Raw genomic sequence first — 23,509 nt, 5'->3', positions numbered from 1 at the left:
GAAATTATTCTTAACATGACTATCAGTGACCTCGTGTTTCAAAATCTAAAGAACTCTTTTTTTAATTTTATCTTTATTGTCTGTGGGTTTTTTAACTTTTTTTCTTATGGAAAAATTCAACCACAGAAATAATAGAGGAAGTAGCATGTAGTGAATCTCCATGTACTCCTCATATATTCTTCACCCAGATTTAACAATTACCAACTCATAGAACCCCAGGTGACTCAGTGGTAAAGAATCTGCCTACCAGTGCAGGAGACTCAGGAGATGTGAGTTCTATTCCTGGGTTGGGAAGATCCCCTGGAGGAAGAAATGGCAACCTACTCCAGTATTCTTGGCTGGAAAATCCCATGAACAGAGGAGCTTGGCAGGCTACATACAGTCCATGGTCACAAAGAGTCAGACATGACTGGGCATGCATGCACAGAATCACAGAACTCACAGAAATCCTGTTTCATATATATCCCGCCTAGTGTACCCTTCCCCTAGATGGTTTTGAAGCAAGTCTCAAACATCGTATCATTTCAAAATAAAAAATGTAATGTATTTTCACTGGATTTTTTGGTTGGTTTGTTTAAGAATTAGCTCTTCAAAAGGAGCAGTTTGCTGTTTAGTTGTACAGTCATGTCTGACTCTTTGCAGTCCCGTGGACAGTAGCCCACCAGGCTCTTCTGTCCACGGGATTATCCAGGCAAGAATACTGGAGTGGATTGCCATTTCCTTCTCCAAGAGGGGCAGAATGAGATGTAAAGTATGCCACCATTTGTGTAAAAGGGATAAAATAATCTATATTCATGTTTGTCATAGATGCAAAAAAAATATGTTAAGTGCTGATAAAAAAATAGCTAGAGATTATTCCAAGTGAGGATCAGGGTCAGTGACAGGAGAATAGACAGGTAATGTACAGGGTGACTGGGAGACTTTACTGTATATCTTTTTATTTTTTTTTTTTTTACTTCAGTTAATAATGAGTAGTGATTGTTTTTAATTCAGTTTTTTTCTTTAGGCTCTTCAGCTGCTTCACTGTTTCCCTCTGGACACACGATTAAAAGATGGCAGTAAGTACTGAGAAGAAAGTTTAATGTGGTTTATTATTGACTGCTGAAATTGAAAATAATGTATTTTTTCATTTTGTTAGGTTTGTTTTGGCAGTCACCAAAGAGACCCCCTTCTCCATTAAAATTTGATCTAAATGAACCTTTGTAAGTATATATATCCAGTTTTATATATATCCTTCATTGTAAACCTCTTAACTGTTTAGGTTTACATTGCAGGGTAAAAACTTCATTTTAATGTTAAAATATTGCATCCATCATAATCTAAGAATTATCATAGCATTTTGGCCAAGAAAGCAAGCCACAGTTCTTCTCTCCCCACATAGATAAATCTGTTTATTTACATGGTAAATAGCTTCATTATTTTTATCTTTTCTAAAGTGCAACCAAAGTGTCATCTCTTTGACTTTATTCATAGAAAATGTAAAATGAAAACAAATGTTCTCCTATTTAATGAACTCAGTATATAAGAAACTTTGATTATATGGGGGAGAATGATTATTACTAAATAACTCCCTAAATATTCTCAGATTAATTTTCAGAAGAGTTGGTCTTTGAGTAAATACCTGTATATCCTATCTGTATTAGATACAGATTTATAAACACACACTCACTTTTATGTACACAGTTTAATTAAGCACTTAGCTTAATTAAGCACTTCCAACAAGTAACTCTGTGCTTTGTTTTTTCCTCTGAAGCTTATTCTAGTCACCTTATCCTACTGCTGCTTCTGTAAAACTTGACTTTTTTGTTTTTAAACACTCATTTGCTTAGTTTGATCTCATTATACACGTTTTACAACCAAATTTGCAATATTTTCTTATGAATTAAAATGAATTTTCTTTCAATACTTTAATTTTCTACTTCTGGCCACTTCTCTCCCCAGAGTAGTCTTGATCACTACCTGAATAATAGTCCTTATGAAAATAAACATCTGATGTTTTCTTTTCTTTTTTTTTTTTTTTTAGTTTTTTATTTTTTAAATTTTAAAATCTTTAATTCTTACATGCGTTACCAAACATGAACCCCTTTCCCACCTCCCTCCCCACAACATCTCTCTGGGTCATCCCCATGCACCAGCCCCAAGCATGCTGTATCCTGTGTCAGACATAGACTGGCGATTCAATTCTTACATGATAGTATACATGTTAGAATGCCATTCTCCCAAATCATCCCACCCTCTCCCTCTCCCTCTGAGTCCAAAAGTCCATTATACATATCTGTGTCTTTTTTCCTGTCTTGCATACAGGGTCGTCATTGCCATCTTCCTAAATTCCATATATATGTGTTAGTATACTGTATTGGTGTTTTTCTTTCTGGCTTACTTCACTCTGTATAATCGGCTCCAGTTTCCTCCATCTCATCAGAACTGATTCAAATGAATTCTTTTTAACGGCTGAGTAATACTCCATTGTGTATATGTACCACAGCTTTCTTATCCATTCATCTGCCGATGGACATCTAGGTTGTTTCCATGTCCTGGCTGTTATAAACAGTGCTACGATGAACATTGGGGTACATGTGTCTCTTTCCATTCTGGTTTCCTCAGTGTGTATGCCCAGCAGCGGGATTGCTGGGTCATAAGGTAGTTCTATTTGCAATTTTTTAAGGAATCTCCACACTGTTCTCCATAGTGGCTGTACTAGTTTGCATTCCCACCAACAGTGTAGGAGGGTTCCCTTTTCTCCACACCCTCTCCAGCATTTATTGCTTGCAGATTTTTGGATCGCAGACATTCTGACTGGTATGAAGTGGTACCTCATTGTGGTTTTGATTTGCATTTCTCTAATAATGAGTGATGTTGAGCATCTTTTCATGTGTTTGTTAGCCATTCGTATGTCTTCTTTGGAGAAATGTCTATTTAGCTCTTTGGCCCATTTTTTGATTGGGTCGTTTATTTTTCTGGAATTGAGCTGCAGAAGCTGCTTGTATATTTCTGAGATTAGTTGTTTGTCAGTTGCTTCATTTGCTATTATTTTCTCCCATTCAGAAGGCTGTCTTTTCACCTTGCTTATATTTTCCTTTGTTGTGCAGAAGCTTTTAATTTTGATTAGATCCCATTTGTTTATTTTTGCTTTTATTTCCAGAATTCTGGGAGGTGGATCATAGAGGATCCTGCTGTGATTTATGTCTGAGTGTGTTTTGCCTATGTTCTCCTCTAGGAGTTTTATAGTTTCTGATCTTACATTTAGATCTTTAATCCATTTTGAGTTTATTTTTGTGTGCGGTGTTAGAAAGTGATCTAGTTTCATTCTTTTACAAGTGGTTGACCAGTTTTCCCAGCACCACTTGTTAAAGAGATTGTCTTTACTCCATTGTATATTCTTGCCTCCTTTGTCAAAGATAAGGTGTCCATATGTGTGTGGATTTATCTCTGGGCTTTCTATTTTGTTCCATTGATCTATATGTCTGTCTTTGTGCCAGTACCATACTGTCTTGATGACTGTGGCTTTGTAGTAGAGCCTGAAGTCAGGCAAGTTGATTCCTCCAGTTCCATTCTTCTTTCTCAAGATTGCTTTGGCTATTCGAGGTTTTTTGTATTTCCATACAAATCTTGAAATTATTTGTTCTAGTTCTGTGAAAAATGTGGCTGGTAGCTTGATAGGGATTGCATTGAATTTGTAAATTGCTTTGGGTAGTATACTCATTTTCACTATATTGATTCTTCCGATCCATGAACATTGGTGTATTTCTCCATCTATTAGTGTCCTCTTTGATTTCTTTCATCAGTGTTTTATAGTTTTCTATATATAGGTCTTTAGTTTCTTTAGGTAGATATATTCCTAAGTATTTTATTCTTTTCATTGCAATGGTGAATGGAATTGTTTCCTTAATTTCTTTTTCTACTTTCTCATTATTCATGTATAGGAATGCAAGGGATTTCTGTGTGTTGATTTTATATCCTGCAACTTTACTATATTCATTGATGAGCTCTAGTAATTTTCTGGTGGAGTCTTTAGGGTTTTCCATGTAGAGGATCATGTCATCTGCAAACAGGGAGAGTTTTACTTCTTCTTTTCCAATTTGGATTCCTTTTATTTCTTTTTCTGCTCTGATTGCTGTGGCCAAAACTTCCAGAACTATGTTGAATAGTAGCGGTGAAAGTGGACACCCTTGTCTTGTTCCTGACTTTAGGGGAAATGCTTTCAATTTTTCCCCATTGAGGATACTGTTTGCTGTGGGTTTGTCATATATAGCTTTTATTATGTTGAGGTATGTTCCTTCTATTCCTGCTTTCTGGAGAGTTTTTATCATAAATGGATGTTGAATTTTGTCAAAGGCCTTCTCTGCATCTATTGAGATAATCATATGGTTTTTATTTTTCAATTTGCTAATGTGGTGAATTACATTGATTGATTTGCGGATATTGAAGAATCCCTGCATCCCTGGGATAAAGCCCACTTGGTCATGGTGGATGATCTTTTTAATGTGTTGTTGGATTCTGATTGCTGGAATTTTGTTGAGGATTTTTGCATCTATGTTCATCAGTGATATTGGCCTGTAGTTTTCTTTTTTTGTGACATCTTTGTCAGGTTTTGGTATTAGGGTAATGGTGGCCTCATAGAATGAGTTTGGAAGTTTACCTTCCTCTGCAATTTTCTGGAAGAGTTTGAGGAGGATAGGTGTTAGCTCTTCTCGAAATTTTTGGTAGAATTCAGCTGTGAAGCCGTCTGGACCTGGGCTTTTGTTTGCTGGAAGGTTTCTGATTACAGTTTCAATTTCCATGCTTGTGATGGGTCTGTTAAGATTTTCTATTTCCTCCTGGTTCAGTTTTGGAAAATTGTACTTTTCTAAGAATTTGTCCATTTCTTCCACGTTGTCCATTTTATTGGCATACAACTGCTGATAGTATTCTCTTATGATGCTTTGTATTTCTGTGTTTTCTGTTGTGATCTCTCCATTTTCATTTCTAATTTTATTGATTTGATTTTTCTCTCTTTGCTTCTTGATGAGTCTGGCTAATGGTTTGTCAATTTTATTTATCCTTTCAAAGAACCAGCTTTTGGCTTGTTGATTTTTGCTATGGTCTCTTTTGTTTCTTTTGCATTTATTTCTGCCCTAATTTTTAAGATTTCTTTCCTTCTACTAACTCTGGGGTTCTCCAATTCTTCCTTTTCTAGTTGCTTTAGTTGTAGAGTTAGGTTATTTATTTGACTTTTTTCTTATTTCTTGAGGTATGCCTGTATTGCTATGAACTTTCCTCTTAGCACTGCTTTTATAGTGTCCCACAGGTTTTGGGTTGTTGTGTTTTCATTTGCATTAGTTTCTATGCATATTTTGATTTCTTTTTTGATTTCTTCTGTGATTTGTTGGTTATTCAGAAGTGTGTTGTTCAACCTCCATATGTTGGAATTTTTAATAGGTTTTCTCCTGTAATTGAGATCTAATCTTAATGCATTATGGTCAGAAAAGATGCTTGGAATAATTTTGATTTTTTTGAATTTATCAAGTTTAGATTTATGGCCCAGGATGTGATCTATCCTGGAGAAGGTTCCATGAGCATTTGAAAAAAAGGTGAAATTCATTGTTTTGGGGTGAAATGTCCTATAGATATCAATTAGGTCTAACTGATCTAATGTATCATTTAAAGTTTGCGTTTCTTTGTTAATTTTCTGTTTAGTTGATCTGTCCATAGGTGTGAGTGGGGTATTAAAGTCTCCCACTATTATTGTGTTATTGTTGATTTCCCCTTTCATACTTGTTAGCATTTGTCTTACATATTGCGGTGCTCCTATATTGGGTGCATATATATTTATAATTGTTATATCTTCTTCTTGGATTGTTCCTTTGATCATTATGTAGTGGCCTTCTTTGTCTCTTTTCACAGCCTTTGTTTTAAAGTCTATTTTATCGGATATGAGTATTGCCACTCCTGCTTTCTTTTGGTCTCTATTTGCATGGTATATCTTTTTCCAGCCCTTCACTTTCAGTCTGTATGAGTTCCTTGTTTTGAGGTGGGTCTCTTCTAAGCAGCAAATAGAGGGGTCTTGTTTTTGTATCCATTCTGCCAGTCTTTGTCTTTTGGTTGGGGCGTTCAACCCATTTGCGTTTAAGGTAATTATTGATAAGTATGATCCCGTTACCATTTACTTTATTGTTTTGGGTTCGGGTTTATACACCCTTTTCGTGTTTCCTGTCTAGAGAATATCCTTTAGAATTTGTTGGAGTGCTGGTTTGGTGGTGCTGAATTCTCTCAGCTTTTGCTTGTCTGTAAAGCTTTTGATTTCTCCTTCGTATTTGAATGAGATCCTTGCTGGGTACAGTAATCTGGGCTGTAGGTTATTGTCTTTCATCACTTTAAGTATGTCTTGCCATTCCCTCCTGGCCTGAAGAGTTTCTATTGAAAGATCAGCTGTTATCCTTATGGGAATCCCCTTGTGTGTTATTTGTTGTTTTTCCCTTGCTGCTTTTAATATTTGTTCTTTGTGTTTGATCTTTGTTAATTTGATTAATATGTGTCTTGGGGTGTTTCGCCTTGGGTTTATCCTATTTGGAACTCTCTGTGTTTCTTGGACTTGGGTGATTATTTCCTTCCCCATTTTAGGGAAGTTTTCAACTATTATCTCCTCAAGGATTTTCTCATGATCTTTCTTTCTGTCTTCTTCTTCTGGGATTCCTATAATTCGAATGTTGGAGCGTTTCATATTGTCCTGGAGGTCTCTGAGATTGTTCTCGTTTCTTTTAATTCGTTTTTCTTGTTTCCTCTCTGATTCATTTATTTCTACCATTCTATCTTCTATTTCACTAATCCTATCTTCTGCCTCCGTTATTCTACTATTTGTTGCCTCCAGAGTGTTTCTGATCTCATTTATTGCATTATTCATTATATATTGACTCTTTTTTATTTCTTCTAGGTCCTTGTTAAACCTTTCTTGCATCTTCTCAATCCTTGTCTCTAGGCTATTTATCTGTGATTCCATTTTGATTTCAAGATTTTGGATCATTTTCACTATCAATATTCGGAATTCCTTCTCTGGTAGATTCCCTACTTCTTCCTCTTTTGTTTGTTTTGGTGGGCAACTCTCCTGTTCCTTTACCTGCTGAGTATTCCTCTGTCTCTTCATCTTGGTTATATTGCTGCATTTGGGGTGGCCTTTTTATATTCTGGTAATTTGTGGAGTTCTCTTTATTATGGAGCTTCCTCACTTTGGGTGGGGTTCTATCAGTGGCTTGTCAAGGTTTCCTGGTTAGGGAGGCTTGTGTTGGAGTTTTGGTGGGTGGAGCTGTGTTTCTTCTCTCTGGAGTGCAGTGGAGTGACCCGTAATGGGTTATGAGACATCAAAGGTTTTGGGATAATTTTGAGCTGCCTGTATATTGAAGCTCAGGGGAGTGTTCCTGTGTTGCTGGAGAACTTGCGTGGTATGTCTTGTTTTGGAACTTGTTGGCCCTTGGGTGGAGCTTGGTTTCGGTGTACGTATGAAGGCCTTTGATGAGCTCCTATTGTTTAATGTTCCCTGAATTCAAGAGTACTCTAATGTTTTCAGGCTTTGGATTTAAGCCTCCTGCTTCTGGTTTTCAGTTTTATTTTTACAGTAGCCTCTAGACTTCTCCATCTATACAGCACCGATGATAATACTTCTAGGTTAAAGATGAAAAGTTTCTCCACATTGAGGGATACTCAGAGAGGTTCACTGAGTTATAAGGAGAAGAGAAGATGGAGGGGGTAGTTAGAGGTAACTGGAATGAGATGCGGTGAGATCAACAGAGGAGAGAGCAAGCTAGCCAGTAGTCACTTCCTTATGTGTTCTCTATAGTCTGGACCGCTCAGAGGTATTTACAGAGTTATACGGGGCAGAGGAGAGGGAGGAAGTAGACAGAGGTGACCAGGAGGATAAGAGAGAGGAATGAGTAGGAGAGAGACAAATCCTGCCAGTAACCAGTTCCTTAGGTGTTCTCCACCATCTGGAACACACAGAGATTCACAGAGTTGGATAGAGAAGAGATGGGGGAGAAAAGAGACAGAGGCCACCTGGTGGAGAAAAAGGAGAGTCCAGAGGAGGAGAGAGTGGTCAAGCCAGTAATCTTGCTCTCAGGTAAACTTGGGTAGTGAAGTTTGGGTTTTTAAATGTACAAAATTGACAACAAAAACCTAAGAGCAAAGATTAAAAATCTGTTTTTGAAGACAATGGTCTGCTTTTCTGGTTGCCTGATATCCTCTGCCAGCCTACAGAAGTTGTTTTGTGGAGTTTGCTCGGCGTTGAAATGTTCTTTTGAGGAATTTGTGAGGGAGAAAGTGGTCTTCCCGTCCTATTCCTCCGCCATCTTTCCCTCCCTCCCCTCTGATGTTTTCTTTTTTATAGCTTTGGCAATGCCTTGGTCTAGACCAGAATTTCATTGCTTAATTTAAAAAAATAATAATAATACTGAACATTACTTGTCTTCAACATTTTAAAGGCTATAGTTTCTGATGAATTAAACATCTTTGAAATTGTACACTCACACTTTATTTTTTTAATTTCAAAAGGCACTTCAGTTTTCTTCTAAGCGCTGCAAAATTATACGCTACAATCTATTGCATTCCATTTACAGAAGAGGTAAGATATTCTTCAAACCCCAAGAAGACCTAGCTTAATTGCATCATCAGAACGTGTTTTATAGGAATCATTCTTTGATATAAACTTTTAATTTTGTTGTAGTGTTGCCCTTTCTAATATAGCAGAAGCTAAACACCTCATTGCAGCGTTACTAAGTAGAAGAAAGTTGAATTTTTCTTTCTAAACAAATATTTGGAAGAGAAATCTTATCTTTGTTTTTAAAATGTTTATGACCTACAAACTTTAACTATTATAATTACTTTGAAAACCCAAAGTGACCTATATCATAACATATTTTAAATATTCCTTAGTGGTTCTCTTTATTAACATTTGTTTGGCTTATTTTGTGAAATTAACCTATGTGCATCGCAGGAGACCTGAAAATGATCTCCCATATTAATATTTTGTAACTTTTATCATTTATACATTTTTTCTTAGACATTGCCTTCATTGACTAATATATAAAGGATCTAATGCAGTTTTATTTGAAAGGGAGGTCTGCATTAGTGAATCATCATCCTCAAATGCATAATAGAGCTAAATAAATGGTTATACTTTTAGGTACTAGGCTGAATGGGAGAACATAGCCAGATTCATAACTAGCACTGGCTCTTTTGAATCTACATAAAAATGTAGATTAATCCCTTTTGGGGTTAAAGCACAGTAAAATATACCATAAATATCTGGTAAAGATAGTGGTATCTAGTTAGTTATTCTTCTTGTGAAAAAAGTGGTAATTTGTGATAAGAGTTGTAGGTGACCTCAAAAGCGCTATGTCTCAGTTTTTCCTAAGCAGATTATTAATAATAAAAATGTATATAGCTTTAAATTCATTTAAGTTTATCTTGAACCATGTAAATATTTTCCAGCTTCTGAAGATATGAATCCCATTTACTTATTTATTCATTTATTTATTGAGTCAGCATATATTGAATAAAACTTTCTGCAGGGAACTTTGTAAAACATTGAAGAGATAGTTGCTCATCTCAGGGCACTCTGTGTGAGACTCACAAGCAGTCCTAAAACTAACTTTTTAAGAATTTGGAAGACTAAGATTTTGGTCAACTAATACGTTGACTATTAAGTACTTTTTTACATGCACCGCCCCCACCTCCCAGCCATTACGGATGATATTTCTATAGAAATAAAAGTAAATGTCACAAACAGATGTGGTCTAAACAGTTATAAATTACTCAAATATTTTAGCATGTTAAAGTACCATTTTTTGGTTGTGTTTAGCTTTAGAATTCAGAATTTTAAGAATATGGTGATAAAAATTACTGTTTTAAAAATCAGGACTTATCAGCAGATATCCTGTTGAATATTCTTTCTGAAGTAAAGATTCAAGAATTCAAACCGTCTGACAAGGTATGTGTACAAGTTCATTCATTCAGCAAATAGTCATTGAACTACTTCTTGTGTCAAGTTTCATTCTAAACCTGGAAAAGCCCATAATGAACAAAATTCTTGTTCTTGTAGGAGTTATATTCTAAGGGACCAAAGACAGACTATTTTTTAAAAAGTGCCAATAATTATGTAATATTGCATTATGGGCAGAAGAGCTGATAAGAAAAGGCAAAGCAGGGAAAACAAAGGTGATGTAGCTGGTGACATTTTATGTGAGCTGAAAGAGGACAGCTTCTCTGATATGGTTATGTCTGAACAGAAGCCTGAAGGAAATGAGGAATGAGCCATGCTATTATCTGGTTGAAAAAACAGTGCAAACAGCAGAGAAAGAAGACGAGAGAATTTTTCTTGAGGAGACTATGGTAGAAGAGTGATAGACAGTGAGATTGCAGAGGTGGTGAGGGTTATGATAAGTACTTTATGTTTTATTATAGAATAAGGCAGTTGAAGATTTAAAACACAGGGTACAATCTGACATATTTAAAAGGAAGACCTTGGCAATTGTGTTAAGAAGGATTATATGAGACATGAGAGAGGAAGCAAAATAAGTTATTAGGATATTATAGGCAAGAGATGATGGTGATTTGAATGAAGTAGGGGAAGTTTTAAGAGGTTGAATTTTGTGTATATTTTGCTGTAGCCCTGACAGTATTTAAGGAATTGCTCTGAGTATGAGAGGGGGGAAAAAAAGATTGTTGTTTTCTTAGTTGAAGAAAAGAAACATTAATAGCTCTGAGTGATGGGGAAAAGATTGAGGATGTTTGAGCAGAGCAAAAAAAGAAAGATATGAATAATTGCCATGGGCTAAGTGAGAAATTAGAAAATGTATAATTTTGAGACAATACTTAGGATCAACTTAATGTTAATTCCAATAATGTATTCCACCAAATGAGTCTAGAGAAAAGGCAGTTTAGCTGCTTGGATGCTGTTGTAGAATAGCTGGGAATAGGATTTTAATAAGGGTTGGAATTTTGCCAGGCAAATATGTTGGAAGGAGAGAGAGACAGGGAGTATTAATAAAGGTGGAACATGAAATGTACGCAGGGTAAATAGGAAAGTCTGAAATACTACATATTTTTTTCAATTCATCATACCCCTTTTTGTATGCACTCTAAAAAAAATAAGCCACAAAACCCTTAACAGTAACAATAAACTGTAAACCCTTAACAATAAACAGAACCCTTCTGTTCCCCTTATCCTTTAACTATACTGGAAAATGTGGAGTAATGACTGCCGCCATGCAAAATTCAAGTCGGAAATGGTTTTGCAGTCTTCCACTCTGCATTTTTATTTCAGAGAAAAGGAAACTTGTAGGTAGTTCATTTTGTACAAGTAAATGGACTTTCTGAATGAGATATTCATGACTTGTAGTCACAAAAGTACAGAAAGGATAAACAAAATTCCGTTATAAACATTCCTAGCCCATGTTTTAATGCACAAAACTGCTAGACAGCCACCAAGGAAATATGCATCAATAACTTTGCAGGTCTTTACTGCTCTTCAGTGTTTTCTAACTTGAATTGCTTCTTTCTGTATTGAAGTTTAGGGGTAATATATTATCCTAAGCAAATAAGCCACAATTTTAACAGGACTAATTAGCTTAAAACTCCCTGAAGCAGCTTCCCCAAAGCTTCAGGGTCTGGCACTCCTAGTTAACAGATGGCCACAGACAAAAATACCAACTGCACATTCTGGCAAATAAAAATTACTGCTTCCTTGACTCCTTTTGAATTATGGGTCTGCAGCCGCACCAGGCTCCTCCATCCCTGGGATTTTCCAGGCAATAGTCCTGGAGTGGATTGCCATTTCCTTCTCCAGGGGATCTTCCCAACCCAGGGATCAAACCCAGGTCTCCGGCATTGTAGAGAGACGCTTTACCATCTGAGCCACCAGGGAAGTCCCCAAATACTTATAATAATACTTAGTATGTAAAATGTGAGTTGGATGTGTTTTTTTAAAAAAGAAGTAATTTAGTAATGATGTAGCTGGTTTCTTGGTTTGAGAATATCAGATTACCAACATCTGCTGGATCATCGAAAAAGCAAGACAGTTCTAGAAAAACATGTACATTCGTTTTATTGACTACGCCAAAGCCTTTGACTGTGTGGATCACAACAAACTGTGGAAAAATCTTAGAGAGATGGGAATACTAGGCCACTTGACCTGCCTCCTGAGAAGCGTATGCAGGTCAAGAAGCAACAGTTAGAACTAGACATGGAACAACAGACTGGTTCCAAATCGGGAAAGGGGTACATAAAGGCTGTATATTGTCACCCTGCTTATTTAACTTATATGCAGAGTACATCATGAGAAACCTGGGCTGGATGAAGGACAAGCTGGAATCAAGATTGCCAGGAGAAATATCATAACCTCAGATATGCAGATGATACCACCCTTTCGGTGGAAAGTGAAGAACTAAAGAGCCATTTGATGAAAGAGAAGAGTGAAAAAGTTGGCTTAAAGCTCAACATTCAAAAAAGTAAGATCATGGCATCTGGTCCCATCACTTCATGGCAAGTAGATGGGGAAACAATGGAAACAATGACAAAAGTTTATTTGGCGGGGCTCCAAAATCACTGCAGATGGTGACTGCAGCTATGAAATTAAAAGACGCTTGCTTCTTGGAAGAAAAGTTGTGGCCAACCGAGACAGCATATTAAAAAGCAGAGACATTACTTTTCCAACAGAGGTCCGTCTAGTCAAGGCTATGGTTTTTCCAGTACTCGTGTATGAATATGAGAGTTGGACTATAAAGAAAGCTGAGCGCCAAAGACTTGAAGCTTTTGAACTGTGGTATTGGAGAAAACTCTTGAGAGTCCTTTGGACTGCAGAACAGTCCAACCTGTCAGTCCTAAAGGAAATCAGTCCTGAATATTCATTGGAAGGACTGATGCTGAAACTCCAATACTTTGGCCACCTGATGCGAAGAACTGACTGATTGGAAAAGACCCTGATGCTGGGAAAGATCGAAGGCAGGAGAAGGGGACAACAGAGGTTGAGAAGGTTGGATGGCATCACGAACTTGATGGACATGAGTTTGAGTAGGCCCCACGGGATCATAAAGAGTCAGACATGATTGAGTTACTGAACTGAACTGATGTGAACTTCTCTGACCTTGTGTTTAATAAGTAATTTCTTAAAGATAAATTACTTTTATGTGCTGTCCTAAGCATGCAGCTGTAAGAAGGAACACATGTTCTTTGAGATAGAACTTCATGTCAGCATTCAATAAATATTTTACATGCCCATATTATATGATTTGTGGATTTCTTCAATTTCTTTGAGACACAAAAGAACTTTGCACTAGTTAGAGGTACATAATTTGTTTTGAAGTTGATTTTTCAGAATTGCAAGCTATTGATTAATATTAACTATATTTTAGTGTGGAATTTTAAAAGAAATTTGTATGAATTCAGATCTTATAAAGTATTCAGTAAGTATTTTTAACTTAGGCAGGTTTATTTTAGATATATTGAGATTCCCTCAGATAAAAACTACTGTTCTCATAGAGTTTATGTCAGTGTGAGGTAGTAGATAATAAATATGTAATTAATAATATTTACCAGTATAAGGTATAAAATACTTTGGACCATAATGGTTAATAATCTAATTAAAACTAGATAGAATGTTTCCTCTTTATGACTTGTTTGATAAAAGCAGATATGTTAATTAAGCTTATGTGTAAGAGGTGATATTGTTAATGAATATGTATACATATATTTAAAGGTTGTTCAAACAGATGAAACTGCAAGGAAACCGGACCATGTTCCTGTGAGCAGTGAAGATGAGAGGAATGCTATTTTCCAACTAGAAAAGGCCATTTCATCTAATGAAGCTACCACAAGTAAGGGAAAATCCTTATAAAACTATTTTGAGCTAAAAATATTTTATTTTCACTAAGCTCTACACTCACAGGTGAGGTGAGGTGAGGTGAAGTCGCTTAGTCATGTACGACTCTTTGCGACCCTGTGGACTGTAACCTACTAGGCTTCTCCATCCATGGGATTCTCCAGGCAAGAATACTGGAGTGGATTGCCATTTCCTTCTCCAGGGGATCTTCCCGACCCAGGGATCGAACCTGGGTCTCCCATATTGGAGGCAGATGCTTTAACAGGTTGTGAAATTAAATCAGTAATAATGATATTACTTGATTTCATGATCATATGAAAGTCACTGTTCATCTTGAACTATAATTAAATTCACCAGTTTTCTCTACCATTTCCTTATCCTTAAAGGCTGATATGTAAGTCTGCTTTGTTTTTGTTGTTCTGATTCTTTAAATCCTTGAGATTCTGTTATGTCATTGCTTTATAACTTACTGCTAGCATAATGAATGAAAAATGGAGTCCTTGTGGAGACTAACCTTGTGTGTGTGCTTGCATGCTTAGTTGCTCAGTCATGTCCAACTCCTTGTAGTTCATGGACTGCAGCCTACCATGGACTGCAGCCTACCATGCTCCTCTGTCCACGGGGATTCTCCAGACAAGAATACTGGAGTGGGTTGCCATGCCCTCCTGCAGGGGATGTCCTAACCCAGGGATTGGACCCAGCTCTCTTGCAGTGTAGGCAGATGCTTTACCGGCTGAGATACCAGAGAAGCCGGACTAAACCTGAGACCCAGTTAAATCACTTTAGGATAAAAAAATTATAGACAGATTTCTTCTTGGCTTCCATAATTATACACAGGTAATATAAATTTGACCTTTGTACACCCTTACTAAATGATCTTAAATATAGAAAACTGAATTTTGATTACTGAAAAACAGATCTGTACTAGCTTATGTTTTGAGACCTCCTCAGCATCCTTTAATTACATAAATCAGCGGTTTCCAAACTTTGGGGATTTTACATAAAGACCAGTAAAATTCAAGAAAAAAGCCTGGATTAGCCAACTATTTAGGGCATCCCTGATGGGCTCAGACAGTAAAAGAATCTCCCTGCAATGCGGGAGACCCAGGTTCAATCCCTGTGTTGGGAAGTTACCCTGGAGAAGAGAATGGCAACACACTTCAGTGTTCTTGTTTAAAGAATCCCATGGACAGAGTCTGCGAGCTACAGTTCATGGTGTCGCAAAGAGTCGGACACAACTGTGTGATTTACAGCCAACTATTTATTTTGCAAGTAAACAGTTGATATCCTAAGTTAATAATTAGAATTCTAGAAAAAGCTTATTACCATTTCTTACTTCATCACAGATCAAGCTACACCTGTCTGCAGAATGATTTGGGGAACTACAAATTAGTCTAAAAAACTTCCCCCAAAATACTTGTTTTTATTTGACCAGTTGAGTCTATTCTTAGTTATCAGAGGTAAAATATTTCAGAGTATTACTTAGGGAATCGGTTTTTGAACAGTACCCAGTGTTGACTTTTTAATTGTAAACTGCTTAATAGTAAATGTACATGGCTTTTTTTTTTTCCACTTTATTTATTTTTTTGGAGGCTAATTACTATACAATATTGTATTGGTTTCATCATACATCGACATGAATCTGCCACAACTTTATTTTTACATTTTTTAGAAAAGTTTTTTAATATCAGAATTTCTCTAATTTAGTGGTATTAAAGCCATCATTTTCCTGTCCTTCAATAATTTAAGTTCTCTGACTTTTCTTTCTTTTTTCTTTTTTTCTTTTTTGGTATTTTTCAGTTACTTACAAAGCTAAACAAAAGAAAAGTTTCTTCAACAGCAGTGAGCCCACATTGCTTTTTACTTAGTAAAGCCTTTATTACTTACTAGCAAACTTTGTTTTTCTGGTTATCATCAGGTGACCTTCAGATGGCAGTGCTTTCATTTGAAAAAGATGATGATCATAATGGACACATAGATTTCATCACAGCTGCATCAAATCTTCGTGCCAAAATGTATAGTATTGAACCCGCTGACCGTTTAAAAACAAAGCGCATAGCAGGTAGAATTATACCTGCTATAGCAACATCTACTGCTGCAGTTTCTGGCTTGGTGAGATTATCATTATTCTGTGAAAATGTTACTATATCATTGCTTCTTTCCTGTCTTCCCTATTATACCACTCAGAGATCTTAGAGAAGGAAGGATACTTATTGACCTTATAATTTAAAATTGTAAGGTATTTCTGAAAATACAGTAATCTTATATTTTGAACTTTTACAGATAATGCAAACATTTTAAAATAAGTTCCACTGAGTTAGAGTATAATTTTTCTTATAAGCAGTAATCCTCTTAATCATCATTGTATCCTCCATACAATCCATGTGCTTTATTTTTCTTGAATAAAATGAACTATCCTAGACTTTGCACTTTGATAATATTAGATTTTAGTTCTTTGCCTTAAAAACTGTTCTCAATAGTGATTTGGGTTTCTTTCGATTTAGTCTTTCCTTAACAACTCCTTAACAATTTAGAATCTTTAGGACCACGCTAGTTATTATACTATACTGTAGTGTTACTCATAGAAGCTATGTAGTTACTGTTCCTATTATTAAATGATTTCAGACAGCTGTATTTCTTGAGTGCTGCTGGTGTCTGCTTTCAAAGTAGGAAGATTACATGGTCAGATTATTTAGACTTACAGAAATCTTTATTGTTCTAGTCTAATAACTACTTTTATACTCTACGCAGAATTGCTTAAGAAGAATTCAGGAAAATTATATAAGTGCAATTAAAGCCATAGTTAGTTTTAGGCTATTTATATAATCAGATCACCTTCTTTTACCTAGGTTGCATTGGAGATGATCAAAGTAGCTGGTGACTATCCATTTGAAGCTTACAAAAATTGTTTCCTTAACTTAGCCATTCCGATCATAGTGTTTACAGAGACATCTGAAGTAAGAAAAACTGAAATCAGGTATGCATGAAGGTCTGCTTCTCTTGCATAATGAGAATGAAATAGTTTTTTTTTACTTTTTAAAAGGGAAAAATAATAGCTTTATCTCTCCTTTTCCTCTTTACATATTCGTATCTTTTCTGTCACTTAAAGACAAGATCATAACCCCATCTTCATGTAGCATTTTTTTCCTTTTCTTTTTTTAATTATATAATTGACTTGCAACATTAGTTTACTTTCAGGTGTTCAACACAATGATTTGACACCTGTATATGTTGTGAAATGATTACCACAATAAGTTCAGTCACCATCCATTATCAAACATAGTTGCAGAATTTTTCTTATGAGAAAGAACATTCAGGATTTACTCACCCAGCAATTTTCAAATATGCAATATAATATTATTTATTATCTATAGTCACTGTGCTGCACATTATATATATCCATGACTTACCTTACAACCAGAAATTTGTACCTTTTGATTCCCTTTATCCATTTCATTCATCCTCACCACCTGCCTTTGTTTCTGTGAACTTGTCGGTTTTTTGTTTTTTTTTCTAGTTAGTTGATTGAGTTTTCTGGGGAAGAGAGATGGTTTGTTTGTTTTAAATTCCACATATACATAAGATGATAAGGTATCCGTCTTTCTCTGTCAGACTTATTTAGTATAATGTCTTCAAGGTCCATCTCTGTTGTTGCAAATGGCAGGATTTCATTCTTTTTACGGCTGAATAATACTTCACTGTATATGACACCACAATTTTTTATCCATTCCTCCAAAATGGACACTTAGATTAATTCCATGTCTTAGCTATTGTATAAACAATGCTTCAGTGAACATGCGAGTACAGATACCTTTTCAAGTTAGTGTTGGCATCTTCTTTGGATAAATACCCAGAAGTGGTATTTCAATTTTTGTTGTTTTTGAAGAACCTAAATACTGCATTCCATAGTGGCTGTATCATTTTACATTCCCTCTAGAAATGTACAAGAGGTTGAAGTGCTTCACATCCTTGCCAGCATTTGTTACCTTTTGTATTTTTGATGATAACCATCCTAACAGGTGTGTGATGATACCTCGATGTGGCTTTGATTTGTATTTCTCTGATAGTAATATGAGCGTCTTTTTATCTACCTATTGGCCATCTGTATGTTTGCTCTGGAAAATTGTTCAGGTCATTTGCCCATTTTGTTATTGGATTGTATGCATTTTTTTTTTTTTTTTGCTGCTGAGTTGTCTGAGTTTGCTATATATTTTGTGTATTAAATCTTTATCAGATATATGATTTACAAATATTTTCTCCCATTTAGTAGGTTGCCTTTTCATTTTGTTGATTTTTTTTTCCTGTGTGGATTTTGAGTTTGATACAGTCCCGCTTGTTTATTTTTTATTTTGTTGCTTTTACTTTTGCTGTCAAATTTAAAAAATCATCACCAAAACCTAGTATCAAGGAGCTTACCACCTAAGAGGTTTCTTCTAGGAATTTTATGGTTTTAGGTCTTAATTCAGGTGTTCGATTCATTCTGATAATTTTTGTGTATGGTGAAAGATAGGAATCCAGTTTCATTCTTATGCATCTGACATGAAGCATTGCTGACTAAACTAGCCATAGTATCGTCAGCACACTATTAATCTGCCACACTATTCAGCATTGTACTTTCTTATGGTTTCATCTATGTTTGCCTAACTCAGATGAATTACAAGCCACCCCTAGTGTCTGACTAATGGATAATGAGAATAAGCATCTAGTTCCAAAAGCTGTATGACAAAGCAGAACAAATCCCTGGGACTTTCATTTTTTACAGTTTAAACTGGTAAGAGCAAAAAATTTGAAAATTACCATCTTGGCAAGAGTGTGAGAAAGCTTTACTCTCACACATTATTGATGAGAATATAAAATAATATAACCCATACTAAAACATATACAGCACTATATTTCAAACTTGCATAAACGGTTTCACTCATTTCAAATGCTACATGTATAGGATGTTCATTCTGGCATTGTTTATCATAGCCAAAGATTAGAACAACCCAAGTGTCCAATGATAGGAGACTGAAACATTCGCACAGTGAAACTCATACAGCTATTGAGAAACTGAACTCTCTTGCTAAGACATACTGGCTTATAATGAGACATTGGAAAGATAACAAAGTACTGATAAAAATGGTTACCTGTGTAGTGTACAGGGGAAGTAAGATTTTGGAATATTTTAAGTTATATTTTCCTTTTTTTTTACTCACATTAATATCTAGTTAAATCACAAATAGTAGATTTCTGGGTTTTTTTTTATTATTACTCAAGGGAAGAAAATGTAAATGTTTTTGTTCTGAATATTTTTCTACAACAGAAATGGAATATCATTTACAATTTGGGACAGATGGACTATACATGGAAAAGAAGATTTCACCCTCTTGGATTTCATAAATGCAGTCAAAGTGAGACAATTATTCATTAGTTGCTTTGAGTCTGTTAGTTTTCCTACATGATCTCATTGGCGTTCAGTCATGTCTAACTCTTAGAGGTTTTTATAAATACTATTTATCAGAAATTTGCTCTCTTTTTACTGGTTGTAAAACATTGTCACATACCATTTTCTATTTGGATGGAGCTTTGATTGTTTCTCTTTTCGGTATTCATTTTTAGGAGAAGTATGGAATTGAGCCAACAATGGTGGTACAGGGAGTCAAAATGCTCTATGTTCCTATAATGCCTGGTCATGCAAAAAGATTGAAGTTAACGTAAGTATCAAACATTCGTATGCAAGAGATTCTCGGAAATTGAAATATAATTTGGGTGTACACTAGAAAATTAAGTATAGAGATTATTGAAGTTCAGATGAAAATACATGATTTTATCTAATGATAGAAATAAAGACAGTGAACGTACCAAGCTCCATAGGCTACCATCCAAGTGAGATTTATAGGATTACAATATTCTTGTGAATTTATTATAGTTCTGAGTCAGCTTTGAAACTAATGGGTTTAGAAACCTGATTTGATCAATATACTAAGTAAAAGCAGATCCACCTCTTAAGTGCAAGCACTGAGGATTAGGCTGGTGAGACTGAAGTATTAAAAGAAAAAGCCAATTGTTATTGTCATTCATTTATTCAACACATTTTTTCGAAGAGTGCCTGCTATATCCCAGGTACTTTTGTGAGCATTAGGGATACAGCAGTGAGTGAAGCAAAGTCCCTACCCTTCTTGAGGAGGGACATGAATATCAGATGGTGGTAATTGCTATGGAAAAATAAAGCAGAATAAAGGTGTGTTAAATTGCTACAGTATATTGGTATGTTGGATAATCTTGGTAATCCCTCTGCCTGTCATATTTGGATTTGATAAACTGACATTTGAGCAGAGATAAAAAGGAAGAGAGGGAGCAAAATCAGCCAGTCTTTATAGTGGTCTGCAAGGCCCTTAAAGTATCTGGTTCCCACTTACTCCTCTGATTTCCTTTCATACTTCTCTGTCCTGCTCACAATATTCTAGTTATAAGGAACTCCTTACTTTTCCTTTAACATTCCATTCTCCAGCATAGGACCTTTGCTCTAGTTTTTCTCTTTGCTTACAATTCTTTCTGAGATGGCCATCTGACTAACTCTCACCTCTGGTCTTTGCACTTCCTAAAGAGGCTACTCTGAACCCCATCTAATACTATATCCTGTCCGCTCTCCCAGCCTAGCACTCCTAATCCCCTTTATTCTGCTCTACTTGTTCCCTTTCTCATAACATTTGTCACTAATAGTCACTATATTATCATCTCCCCCCCACTAATAATATAAACTTCATTCACAAGAGCAGGAATCTGTATTTCCCATCTATATATTCATTTTTTAAAAGCATTGCTTTCATTTTGGGGTTTTTTGCTATGAGGTTTTTTTTGGGGGGTGGTGTTTTTTAATAAATGATCTATATTCTTTATTATTACCAACAGAGGTAAAAATTGTTAGGTAAATTATTCATTTCCTTAATTATACGAAAGCAGATGAATTACTACATTTAAAAGTAAATTTAAACAAGATCAGATTCTTTGAATCACTCTTTCATTTTACAGACTTTACCAAATTATTTGTCCTTGCTTATTTTTCTTAGAATGCATAAACTTGTGAAACCTTCTGCTGAAAAGAAATATGTGGATCTTACTGTGTCGTTTGCTCCAGATGCTGATGGAGACGAAGATTTACCTGGACCTCCAGTAAGATACTACTTTAGTCATGACACTGATGAACAGAAGTTGTCTTAAATTTAAGACTACTTGATTTTGGAAAGAATGCACTTAATTCAGGAACTAAAAAAGTCAGCTCAAAATGCTATGGATTTCTCTCTTTGATAAAGGCTTAATTTAAGGGAACCATCAGTAAAAAAAGAAAGTACAGTGAAGAATTGTAAAGGATTTTGAAGCATAGTATATACACTCGTGTTGTGCTTCATATGTGGATGTGATCACAAGCAACTTTGAACTGGAATGCCATTTTATAATGCTTACCAAAAAATTGTGTATTAACTTCTTTGGATGAAACGAAGGAAAAATTACGTATCCAAGACTAGAAGAGATAAAACAAGAAATTGAAAGTTACAAATGTAATTATCCAAAACGTTTAATCTCATTTTATAAATTGTTGTTGTTGTTGTTGTTTAGTATTTGAGGCCCATTTTTCTCTTCAAATAGTACCTCTCAAGATGAGGCTTTGAATTTAACATCAACAGGGGGGGATAGTAGCAGTGGATAAAGAGTAGACATTTGGAACTGTACAAATGTTATGTCTGCTCATTTTACCAGAGTTTGCTATATCACTGTCTCTCCAAAATCAGGATCTTTGTTGACAGCATCAGTGTCGTAAGTCATGATGGCAGGTGTTAACCAGAACTAAATGTTAACAATACTGTGTGAACTCTTGACAGCCCTTTTAGAGAATCCACAAATGCGAACAGATAAATATGGTTGGTCATTTGATTCATCAGTATGCCTTCTAATGTGGCTATTTTATTTATTTGGAACTCTAAATCTAACTGTCATAGTATATAAGACTAAAAGGTTTTGTAAATGGAGTGTCCTTAGAAGTAGATGAAAAGTAGAAATTAAAAAATTATCACTAGTTGAGTCTTGATTTTTTTTTCTTCCAGCAAACAAATGGACAGAAAAACAATTTTTTTATTTTAAAGGGAAATGTATTATTTAATTCCACATTCCCAGAAAGGGAGTTGACAAAGATAAAAATTTATTTTTTTAGATCTTTATTGATAGAAACTTTCTGTTTTCTGCTAGGAGCTATTGCAGGTATTCATAGAAATGCTTTCATTAAAATAACGTAAAGTATACTCAACACTGTAAACTCAGTGAAAACAGCAAGTGTTTGTTTTACTTGCAGTGATATCATGCGTCCTAAAGCAATTGGCATTTCGTAACCACAAAATGTCATTTCCTTCTAGCTGCTTTTCTTCTATTTTTCTGTTCAGACCATTAATAAATACTTTGATAAATTAAATACTGATTCAAATCAGTATTAATCCAATTTTATATCTTTTTCTATTCCCGCCTTAACTTCCCTTTTATTCCACCTGTATATAGTTTAGTCAACTAGGTATATTATTTGATTCTTTTGTAAAAGCATCATCCCATTGGGAAAATAAATTGGAATGGAGGTTGAGTTTGTATGATTAAAGGGTAATCTGCATTGGAGGCAAGAATAAGTGGACAGGATGAGTCTAAAGGAACTGACTACCTTTGAAATAAGCAATTAATTTTGGTTCATCATATCCTTCTCTCTCACTTCATGTATATTGCAAACACAGTGCTTAAAATTAATATTACTTAAAATTGAATTTAGGAATATCAAAGTTCTGTGGCTTGGAACATTAGAGGCTAGCACTAATAAAAGAACTTTCCTATAAGAAGTTTGTTCCACTTTTTTGTTTTGTACTCTACGACAGCAACTGATACTTTCTCAGTAGCCATTCAATAATTCTCAACTATGATATAGTATCTTACTTACTCTATATAAATCTCTACATCTCTTCAGAAGTAAATTTAGAACAGAACCTGGCTATCAATTCTTATTTCTGGAGATCAGTGCTTTAGCAGATATAATCAACAAAGATTAAGTTCATTTTATGATTAAATGTGAAACCATTTTATCATTGCTTTTTTTTTCCTATGGGTAACAGTATTGCCGGTTATTTCTTCTATTCAGTTCTGCTAAACTGGAAAGCCAGCATGAATTTAATGACAGTTTTTTTTTTTCATTGTTTTACTTCTGTACCATGAGATCACTGCTGGTGATTGAAATACTAGGTGCAAAAATTAATGATTTTATTTTGTAAAGTGCCGCTGAATGGTTTTTTACTTACTAAAAATAAATCAAGAAATTTGACATTATCTTTGTAAATCCTGTTCTGCAATTGACTCTGGAGATTCCTGTTTTACTATTCATTTTATGAGTAGTATTGCTTTGGTGTTTCCTAGTTTTCAAGTTGTGCAGTCATGGAGATACAGCACTCACTGGATGTGGAGGGACATTACTTCCAAGTGCTTTTGGCTCCTGGAAATTCTGTTAATTGAGGGGGAAGATCTGGTAAATCCCAGACTGTTGGTCAGGGATTTCTAAAGCCCATTCATTACTTTATAGAGTTCAGAGCAGTATGTTACTAATGTATAAGTTCCTCTAAATTGTCCCAAAGGTAGAAGTTGGATATAGATGTGTAT

The 23,509-nt window shown here is 35.3% G+C and overlaps 1 protein-coding gene across 2 annotated transcripts in view; it reads left to right on the top strand.

Annotated features, from left to right (window-relative positions):
* UBA6 (ubiquitin like modifier activating enzyme 6) overlaps nucleotides 1–23,182 on the top strand; it is a 95,981-nt gene extending 72,799 nt beyond the window's left edge. The window contains exons 24-33 of one of the 2 annotated variants that reach the window (XM_069594220.1): nucleotides 1,007–1,058; nucleotides 1,139–1,202; nucleotides 8,521–8,590; nucleotides 9,887–9,958; nucleotides 13,724–13,841; nucleotides 15,765–15,958; nucleotides 16,696–16,823; nucleotides 19,152–19,239; nucleotides 19,448–19,542; nucleotides 20,899–23,182. In XM_069594220.1, the coding sequence (XP_069450321.1) occupies nucleotides 1,007–1,058; nucleotides 1,139–1,202; nucleotides 8,521–8,590; nucleotides 9,887–9,958; nucleotides 13,724–13,841; nucleotides 15,765–15,958; nucleotides 16,696–16,823; nucleotides 19,152–19,239; nucleotides 19,448–19,542; nucleotides 20,899–21,049 (1,032 nt within the window). In that variant the 3' untranslated portion in view covers nucleotides 21,050–23,182. The remainder of the gene's footprint in view (nucleotides 1–1,006; nucleotides 1,059–1,138; nucleotides 1,203–8,520; nucleotides 8,591–9,886; nucleotides 9,959–13,723; nucleotides 13,842–15,764; nucleotides 15,959–16,695; nucleotides 16,824–19,151; nucleotides 19,240–19,447; nucleotides 19,543–20,898) is intronic. The other variant, XM_069594221.1, reaches the window with a different exon arrangement.
* The last annotated feature ends 327 nt before the right edge of the window (nucleotides 23,183–23,509 follow it).

This window comes from Ovis canadensis, chromosome 6 (genome assembly GCF_042477335.2).
Source record: "Ovis canadensis isolate MfBH-ARS-UI-01 breed Bighorn chromosome 6, ARS-UI_OviCan_v2, whole genome shotgun sequence".
NCBI lineage: Eukaryota > Metazoa > Chordata > Mammalia > Artiodactyla > Bovidae > Ovis > Ovis canadensis.
The sequence above is the reverse complement of the archived record's forward strand: the minus strand, read 5'-3'. Positions and strand labels throughout refer to the sequence as shown.